The sequence below is a fragment of the Eptesicus fuscus genome, chromosome 15 (assembly GCF_027574615.1).
Source record: "Eptesicus fuscus isolate TK198812 chromosome 15, DD_ASM_mEF_20220401, whole genome shotgun sequence".
NCBI classification, from domain to species: domain Eukaryota; kingdom Metazoa; phylum Chordata; class Mammalia; order Chiroptera; family Vespertilionidae; genus Eptesicus; species Eptesicus fuscus.
Window position 1 is genome coordinate 49,881,943 of NC_072487.1, and position 10,291 is coordinate 49,892,233.

Sequence of the window (10,291 nt, forward strand, 5' to 3'; positions counted from 1 at the left end):
GACACAGATATTTACATTATGATTCATAACAGTAGCAAAATTACAGTTATGAAGTAGCAATGAAAATAATTTTATGGTTGGGGGTCACCACAACATGAGGAACTGTATTAAAGGGTCGTGGCATTAGAAAGGTTGAGAACCACTGCTTTAGAGACTCTGTCTTCTATCTACTCGAGACTGAACACAATAAACTAGGCACTCAATAAATATATGTTGAATTAATTAATCTAATCCAACTTAGGGTAGCAATGAAGAAAACTTTCTTGTCCAAGATCACATGGCCAATCAGGGAAGAACTAGGAAACCCAGGTATCCTCAATCTTAGTTCAGTGCTCTTTCTACCAGACTAAGCTGGCCTTTGAGGCAGGTGACGTGAGAAAAGAGGCTTTAACTTGTACTGTGAAGGCAGAGATTGAGGGCCCTGAAAAGAAGAGATGACATGGAATAGAGTGGTTGCTTTAGGATAAAGAGGGGCAAATGAAGAAAAATGGTCAAGTACATTTTATTTGTCATTCTTAACATAAATGCTTGCCAACAATGTTGCAGGCAACCTAAAGTCAAATAACAGTTCACAGTTGACAAGAGATTAAAAAAAAGAAAAAGAAAAGAGGGAGCAGACTCCATTTATTAAAGATGGAATGAGACTTGTAATGGGAAACCTTAAAAGAAATAAATTTTTAATATAGCATGTACAAACCTAAGCATATAAATGTGTACATTTAATTCTCAAAACAACCCTATGTGGTAATAATATTATTCCCATTTTACAGGTGAAAAAACTGAGGCACTGAAAGATTAAGTTTGACCGAGATTTCATGGGTAGGAAGTGACAGAGCTAGAATTTTCTAAAAAATATTTTTATTACCTAGCCAATTTGGCTCACTGGATAGAGCATCGGCCTGTGGACTGAAGGGTCCCAGGTTCGATTCTGGCCAAGGGCACATGCCTGGGTTGTGGGATCGATCTCCAGTAGGGGGCGTGCAGGAGGCAGCCAATCAATGATTCCCTTTCATTATTGATGTTTCTGTCTCTCTATCCCACACCTTTCCTCTCTAAAATCAATAAAAAATATTAAAAAATATTTTTATTGATTTCAGAGGGAGAGAGATTGATAGAAACATTAATGATGAGAATCATTGATTGGCCACCTCCTGCACACCCCCTACTGGGGATCGAGCCCACAACCCAGGCATGTGCCCTTGGCTTGAATCAAACCCGGGACCCTTCAGTCCGACATTCTAACCACTGAGCAAAACTAGCCAGGGCCAGAGCTAGGATTTGAATGAGGCATTTTTAATGTTGGAATCCATGTCCTGAACCACAATGCTGGAAGCATAATTCTGACCATGGTAATCAAGACAAAAGAGGATTGCCCAGGTTTGTGTGAAGAATGAATTGTTTCGTGGACACATTTTTTTTACCTTAAGTTCAGAGAGAAGGCTGTTAGGCATGTGGGGGTTGGGAGTTCTTTGTTCTGAGACACAGTGATGACATCAAGATAAACTGCCACTAGGCTGAGAAAAATGGACTGGTTGCTAGAGGGCCTGCTTGGGGCTGAGGGGGACAAGGGGCTTCTCTGGGGCCAGCTGACCCATTCCCTCGCCTGCAGATACTGTGGCAGCAGTTGCCTCCAGAGTACAGGGAATATAGTGATACTATTCCTATTCATGGTTTGGCAGATCCAGAGGTGGTGGCAACTTGGGAACTGGCGAAATCTTCAGCCCTGGTACTCTGGAGACATGATGCAAGGCAAGGTGGGTGCCACATCTGAATTTTGGTGAGGAATCATTGACATGGATGTGAGCCCAAATAAGTGACTATAAGCCTTAAATGTGAGGCAGGGTGACTGACCACTGACACTAGATTTGAAGCCAGATCAGTGATGACTTACCCTAGATGTAGGATTGTGTAAGAAATGCTGATCTCCACCGGTGCGCTGGGTAATGGCCATTAACACTGGATGGTTAAGTGACTGTTGATCACAGATGTGGGGCCAGTTGAGTAACTGTTCATTCTGGATGTGGAACACCTTTTGATACACCTTTTGACTCTGAAAAGGCTGACAGTATTTTTTCTCCATTTCCCAGGGCCTATCACTTCTATACCATGTGGCTTTCCTTGGTCATCTGTGGAAGCAGAAGTCAGAGGAGGAAGAAGAGGAAGAAGAAGAGGAGGAAGAGGAGGAGGAAGAGGAGGAAGAGGAGGAGGAAGAGGAGGAAGAGGAGAAAGAAGAGGCGGTATCTCTGGATCCATTGAAGCCATATTTTCTTTCCAAAGAAGTTCCTATTGGACAGCAAGCCACCACAGCTCCATCCCAACCATTCTGTGATCCTGAGAGCCTCCACCAGACCATAGAGACAACAGAGCTAGTATTCAGACAGACCCTAAGCCCTCCTAGATCATTCCCCACCTTTCAGATCCTGACCAACCTACCTGAGAGGCATAAGACAACAGCAGACAGTGGTCTACAGCAGAGAAAAAGCCAGCTCTTCTGGGGGCTCCCTTCTCTGCACAGTGAGTCCTTGGAGGCCATCATCCTGAGTTCAGGTGGCCCCTCTCCCCTGAAGTTATCTGTTGGTCCTTCTGTCTGCTTCAACAAGTTTTCTTTCCTACGTAAGTCCAACCTGCTGTTTCCCCAGTATTGCTCCCCAACTCAACTTCCTACCCCTGAAGTCCATACTACAAAAGATCTGGAAGAGATGGCCCCTAATCCTCGGCAACTTCCCTCTCCACTTTCCCCTTTTGTCCCATCACTACCCCTCCATCTTAAGTGCTTCCCCATAGACCACAAAGGAGTCCATTCAGGTGCTCAGGCACATACGGAGTGGCTTCTGTGGCAGGGAGTGGCCCCTCAGGTCTCTGAGGATCAAGCCCTGCACCCACAGCCTGAACTCCAAAGAACCAGACCCTCCAAGTTTTCCCCCTTATCTGAGGTCTGGCAGGGGAGGCCATGGGATCCTGGCTTCCCACAACACATCCCAGATCCACTCTCTGCCTCTCTGCTGTCTCCCTCTAACTTTCTGGGAGTCATGACTAAGTTTGAGGCTCCATGGAGGACCATGGTGCAAAAGGAGGATCCCAAAGCCTTTGAGACAGCAATGCTAGTTCCCAGCCCAACCCCAGCCTCTCTGCCAGAACTCCAGGGAGTCAGCCCTATAGGAGACCTGTATGGATCTGAGGACCACTGGAAAAACAGAAGGCAAAATGAGAATCCTCAGGTTTCTAAGCCTCCAATCCTGGCCCCTTTCCAATCTGTAGCCCCCATAACAGAGCCTCAAGGAACTAGACCCCTGGAAGTTCCCCCTGGATGTGAGTCTCAGTGGAGAACCACAGGACATAAAAAGAGTCCTCAAGCCTCTAGGCTCCCAATGCCAGCACCTTACCAATCCGATTCTCTGTCAGAACCCCAGAAAGTCAGCTCTGAAGGACCACCTATATCTAAGGACTTCTGGGGAACCACAGAATACACACAGAAGCCTCAGGCCTCTGGGTATCTAATGCCAGCCCCCTGTCCTCCCTCAGACCCCCAGCAAGAATTCCAGAGAGGCAGTCCCCTGGGAGATTTATCTGGATACAAGCCTCACTGGGAATGCAGAGGAAATCCACAAGCTTTTAAGCCCCCAGCCTTGGAACTTAACCCAGGATTCTATGGTACCAGCCCTGCAGGTATCCCATCAGGATCGGAGACTCTATGGAAAGGCATGCAAAAGACAGAACATCTTTGGGTTTCTGAAGACTCAGTTTCATCTCCCAGCCTTCCTTCAGCCTGTCTGCTGGAGTCTCTAGGAATGGGCCCCCAGGGAGTCTTATCTAAGTCCAAGGCTTTGTGGGAGACTATGAGGCAGGTAGAGAACCTCAAGACCTCCGAGTCTACAGACCCTTCATGGGGGGACATGAAGCAGAAAAAAATCTGTTGTGCTCCTGTGTCCCCATTCTGGGACCCCAGCCCATATCCAAATTCTATGTCAAAGTCTCACTTAAGTGAGCCTATAAGAGACCAAGGCAACTATAAGCCTGAGGGGGAAGCATTGGAACAGAAAGAGAACAGCTGGGCCACTGAGCAACCAGCCCTATCTCCCAACACAGGTTCTGCTCCTCTAACAGGTCCACACATTGACCCTGAGTTTGTGTGGGGGAATGTGCAACAAAGAGAGACCCCCCAAGGCCCTAGCCCTCCAACAGTGGATTCCCTGCAGCCAATAAACTGGCCTCCCACCATAGCTGGAGCTCTGAAGACTGAGCCCAACCAGCCTGGTCTACCAAAGGAAGACCTGTTCCCAGGAGCTAAGGCAGAGATTCCACACTCCCAGAGAGAGGCTGACCTAGAGATAGCCACCCATTCTGGGATCCAGGCCTGGCACTGGAGTAAAGAATTAGAACTCAGGCTGAAGAAACTACAGCTGAGCCCTGCTTCCAGATCCCCTGGTCCAAGTCAATCATTTGGCAGCTCCCCTGCCCTGAGCTCCACAACTCCTGGCACTTGGAGACTCTCTTCCTGCTCTTCACAGCAGACGTATCCCCCCAATCTGTGCTCCCAGTCTTCAAACTGTCAACCCCCACAAGCTGAGAGCACAGTGACTCAGCCTGTCCAGGTCTCCCACTGTTATCACTCCCACTCCTCTTCCCATCCTCAGACACAAGGGTCAGGTAGGGCAGAACAAAGGTTTCAGAGAAAGGAAAGAATGAAGGCAAAGATGGTGGCCCAGGTCTCACTTCAGGGACAATCTGTTCACATGGAGGCTGATGAGAACTGCCCAGGCTTGAGAGGGCCCTCAAACCCCGAGGTTCCAGTCTCAGGCAACAGACAGAACAAGGCTTCAGTCCTATCTTCAGCCAAAAAGAGAGAGAACCCCAGGAAACCCAAATCTGGAGACCACAGTGGAGGGGATGCAAGATTGGGGTCATTCACAGTTACAGGGAAGAGCCATCCAGCCCAGGCCAGACTTTCCCAAAGATCTCAGCACAGGGACCAGAGCTCTCTCCACACTGCTCTCCCCCAGCAGCTTCGCTCCAAGGCTGCAGGCCCCCAAGATAAGCGAGGAGCAGAGCTGAGAGCTGGTGATATCCTGATCCCTCGGCACTGTAAGCACTGCTGCCCTTGGGCCCAAATGGAGAAACATCTCTCTCCCCCCACACCTAAGCCTCCCCTTACCAGGGGTCTCCAAAGGATATTCGCCAAGCTTCCGGGTACCCATGGACCCCTGCCCACCAAATCCAGTCAGCATGAGAAAAAAGCTGATAGTATTGGCAGCTGAGGGCTGGGGAAACAAGCAGAGGAAATCCTAATAAACTAGCTAAATTAGACAAATCCCACTCGTTTCTTTGGAGTCTGGGATATTGGGAATGTCAGTTCCCTATTAACTTCTCCATCAACTACATTCCCTCAGAATCAGGTCCCTAAAATAGAGAGCTCAGGATTCTGCAGGCTTAACTTTCTTTTCAAGCCCTTCACAGATAGATGATCAATCTGGGATCCACACACCCCTACTCTATAGGGTGAAGCTGAAAGGCCAGGGAGCACAGTCCAGTGCTGCCCTTGAGAACTTCACAGCAAGTGAACAGAAGAAAAATACCTCTTCATATGAGCACAATTGGTCTTGGTCTAGGCAGACCCAGGGTATGCCTGGGAATAGTCCCACTTCACCCACTCAACCCACAGTTCTCCACATATCTTTCCATCTCTTCTCAGCCCTCTACTTTTATTCTCCCTGGGTCAACTCAATAACCGTTCATTCCCATGGCTACAAAAACAAGTGCCTTTCATGTTTAATGGCCATTTGGATTTCTTCTAGAATTGCCTGTTCATATCCTTCACCCATTTTCCACTGCTGCACTATTTGTTGGATATTGTATTAGTTTTCTGCTGCTGCCATAACAAATTACCACAAAACAACACAAATTTACTTTGTCAGAAAAGTAAAATCAAGGGGCTGACAGGGTTGCATTCTTTTCTGTAGGCACAGAGCAGGATTCATTCCTTATCGTTCCTGGGTTCTAGAGGGAGTCTGGGCTACTAGGCCTCTTTCTCCATCTTCAAAGCTACCAAAGGCCAAGTTCTCATATCATGTCAATCTGCTCTCTATTGCTTCCCTCTTCCACTTGTAAGGACATATATAAATACTTGGTCCCACCTGGATAATCCAAGATACTATTCCCAATTTAGGCAGTTGGTTAGCAACCTTAATTCCATTTACAGCCTTAATTAGCTTTTCCATGTAAAATAGCATAATCACAGGTTGCAGGGATCCTGCTTACCATAACCTAATATGTATATCAGTTATTTTCTCCCAACCTGTGGCTTTTCTAATTTTGTTTAAGGTGATTTTTACTCTACCAAAGTTCAAAATTTTTATATAATCAAATTTACCAACATTTCCCTTCAGTGGCTTCTAAAATATTTTTTTTCCTGGTACTTTTATATATCAACTAGTGGCCCAGTGCACGAAAATTCGTGCACTCAGGGAGGGGTGTGTGTGTGTGTGTGTGTGTGTGTGTGTGTGTGTGTGTATGTCCCAGCCTAGCCTGTGCCCTGTCAGTGAGGGAGCCCCGTGATCCATCGCCCCAAAGAGGTAGGCCCCGCCCACTGATTCGGGGCTCCTCAATAGATTGCCCCAAAGAGGTAGGCTGGGCCGAGGCAGAGGCCTGTGGACTTCCAAGTGCCTCAGGACCCCCAGCGCAGGTGCGGTGCGCGGAGGCCCCAGCCGCGGCCCTGCCCCCGTTGCTGCAAGTCCCTGCCCACCAAGTCCCCGCCCACCCATGCCTGCTGCAAACACAGCCTCCAGCTGATTGGTCATTGCACATGAGGGCATCCCAACCATTTGCATGTTACCCCTTTATTAGTATATAGTATAGACTAGAGGACCAGTACATGAAATTTGTGTACAGGTAGGGTCCCTAGGCCTGGCCGGTGATCAGGGCAGATCAGGGCCTTCCTTCCCCCAGCTGCCGGCTGTGGGCTGCCTTCATTCCTCACCGCCCCCTGGTGGTCATCACACATAACAAGCAGTCTAACTCCCAAGGGGACAATTTGCATATTAGCCTTTTATTATATAGGACTAGAGGCCTGGTGCACAAATTCGTGCACAGGTGGGGTCCCTCGGGGTGGCCAGTGGGGACCAGGCCCCAACTTGCGGCCCCAGGCTCGCAGCCCCAGCTCATGCCCCCTGCTTCACAGCCCTGCCTGGCACCCTGCCATGGCCTGGCGCCACCCCCTCACCTGCTCTACCATCCTGCCACAGTCCTGCTCTGGTCAGGGCCCACTGGGGCCAGCAGCACTTTCACTGCTGCCCACCGCTGGCACCGCGCTGCCAACACCCTCCATGTTGCACGTTGCCCCCTGGTGGTCAGCTCATGTCATAGAGAGAGGTCGAACTCCCAGTCAAACAATTTGCACACTAAGCTTTTATTATATAGGATGTTAGGTTAACCTAAGTTTTGAGTATGGTAGGCAAAAATTTAACTCTCCCCACCTACCTCCCACAAAAATAGATGTCCAATGTTACCAGTACAATTAAAAATATATAGAATTCCTTGCCTGGCCGGTGTGGTTCAGTGGTTGAGTCGACCTATGAATCAAATCAGGAGGTCACGATTTGATTCCAGGTCAGGGCACGTGCTCAGGTTGCGGGCTCGATCCCCAGTGTGGGATGTGCAGGAGGCAGCCAATTCTCTCATCATTGATGTTTCTATCTCTCTCTCTCTAAAATCAATAACATTAAAAAAAAAAAACTTGCCAAAACTGGTTTGGCTCAGTGGATAGAGCGTCGGCCTGTGGACTCAAGGGTCCCAGGTTCGATTCCGGTCAAGGGCATGTACCTTGGTTGCGGGCACATCCCTCGGTGGGGGGTGTGCAGGAGGCAGCTGGTCGATGTCTCTCTCTCATCGATGTTTCTGGCTCTCTATCCCTCTCCCTTCCTCTCCGTGAAAAATCAATAAAATATATTTTAAAAATAATAAAAAAAATAAAAAACTTATAAAAGGAAAAGGTGGCGATTAATGTTAAAAAAAGGTATAAAGCAAGATGATCTCATCTTGATTTTAAAACACCACTTATAGACATACACATTTACACACATTCACAGAAAAAGACTGAAAATAGCAACTAAAGATGGTGGTTTCTGATTATTGGGAATATTCATTTTAAAAAATATGCTTATATTTTTCTAAATTTCTACAATGCACATTACTGCTTCTATAAAAATAGGTTATTCTGAAAGTGAATTGCCTATGCTGTACACTTGGTAATTATATGGTAAATTTTGGCTTTTTGACACACACACACAAATCCTCTTAGCATTGAAATCTGACTCACTTCCCTGTCTAAACCCCCCAGATATCTTTGGACTAAAGTTCATTCCTGGCATATGAAAGTCTTCATGTGATTTCTGACCTTCAAATTCACTCCAGAACTCCCTTGCTAGCCAACCTGATGATTCTTCTGTATTCTCTACCCTCTGTGCCTTTTGCTAATTGCTCTCCTGCACTTCTCCATGTCAAGTCTCCCACCTTCCTTTAATGCCCAGTTCAGACTACCTTTCCTATCTTGGTTTGGTTTACCCTTCTTGCAGCCACATAACAAAGTGTACCTTGTTGACAGCACTTGTTTCCTGATAGCATGGCAATGAAGCCATTCAAAGAGAGATTCTATGGTCAAGTCCACATTCCCAATCCTGTATTCTTTCCATTCTACAATATTCCCTCTACTCGGTATATTTGGTTCAGAAAAACAGCCAGTCAGAAGGTACATATTATTCCTCTGTCTCCTAATTTCATTATTCTATTCCAAAGCTTTATTTATAAGCCAAACCTGAGGGCCCGAGTCCAAAACTCACCACCTGCTGGCTAAGGGTGGAACTGAAAGTCCTTTCTTTCTCCCCACCTATTGCCCCCAACTACCACCACACTCAAGAGTCACAAAGACAATGCAATTCTGAATTTCTACTTAACACAGGAATATTTAATGACTCTATCCATCTCTAGATAGCTTTATGAAAAATTCAAGTCCTATATTCTTGTCCTTTTAAGGACTCGGTAGGTTGGGCAAGAATAACAAAACACTTAATATTTGCCATAGTTCACAAGAATTAATAATTGGCAGACCAAATTAATGACCGGCAGGTGAGTGTTCCTCATGGGTATTGTGTAACCACTAGACTCTCACAGCAACTTGTAGGATCAATATCTTGGATCCAAATATATCTCAAATATGTTAAGACTTATAGTTTCATCTGTGGCATACTGTTGGTCCTCTGTGATCTATTTGATGCCATAATGTTAGTCAAAAACCCATCTTTTAATCATAGCACTTACCCTATGGGAAGAAGCGATTAGTTAAGACTATATTCCAATTTCTTTCTGGGAACACTGTAGGGAAAAAGACTGCTGATACAACTTACCTCTTGGTTTAAGTATGCAGGCTTCTGCAGATGAAAGGTGACGAATAGTCCCTCACTGCTTCCTACTGTTTACAAAGCACTGTCAATCATTGTATCAGAAAGCTACACTGCTATAAGCTCAAGTGCCAGCCTTAGAAACAGGCCTCTCACTACAAGTCTGATCTTGATTTTTCTTGAAGAATCTAGAGCCCAGCTGGTGTAGCTCAGTGGCTGAGCATCAGTTAATGAACTAGATCACGATTCAATTCTGGTCAGGCCCGGGTTGAGGGCTCGATCCCCAGTATGGGGCATGTAGGAGGCAGATAATCAATGATTCACTCTCATCATTGATGCTTCTCTCTCTCCCTTCCTCTCTGAAATCAATAAAAACATTTCAAAATAAGAATTGCTAGAGTTCCAACCATATTCCATATAGACACACTGTGTGACAAGTGAAAACAAAGCAATCGTTTCAAAACAAATTTCTATTACTTATTTCTACATATTTCATGGGAAAATATCACTTGCCTTCTGTTATGCTCCCATAGCTTAATGCAGAGGTACTAAATATCTTTCCCTGTCTTTAGCCCTAAGGATAGGCTGTCACTTAGGAATAAGACAGAATGTTCTTACGTTGGTGAAGATTTTCTATCTGTTTAGACCAGATGAGAGCCTGGTATAAGTACTAGGACAAGCAACACAAATTTGACTGTGAATAATTTTCTCTGCACCATAATCTTTTTTGGGTAAGGCATTATGGTACTGAAATCAGAAGCACTAAATGATTTATGACGGTAGCTGCTGAAGAAGAGTACACTCTATACCTGGATAAAACTATTCAAGCAATCATCTGAAAAACAGAGCAGGGGAGGATGTTTAATTTAGGAAAAAACACATCCAATACTATTGTTTTGTCT

The 10,291-nt window shown here is 46.1% G+C and overlaps 1 protein-coding gene across 1 annotated transcript; it reads left to right on the forward strand.

Moving 5' to 3' along the window:
- The first annotated feature begins 1,523 nt into the window (after positions 1-1,523).
- Positions 1,524-5,529, forward strand: C15H9orf131 (chromosome 15 C9orf131 homolog). The gene is made up of 2 exons (XM_028146385.2): positions 1,524-1,754; positions 2,088-5,529. The coding sequence occupies exons 1-2, from the start codon at positions 1,524-1,526 to the stop codon at positions 5,253-5,255; spliced, it is 3,399 nt and encodes a 1,132-aa protein (XP_028002186.2). The 3' UTR covers positions 5,256-5,529.
- The last annotated feature ends 4,762 nt before the right edge of the window (positions 5,530-10,291 follow it).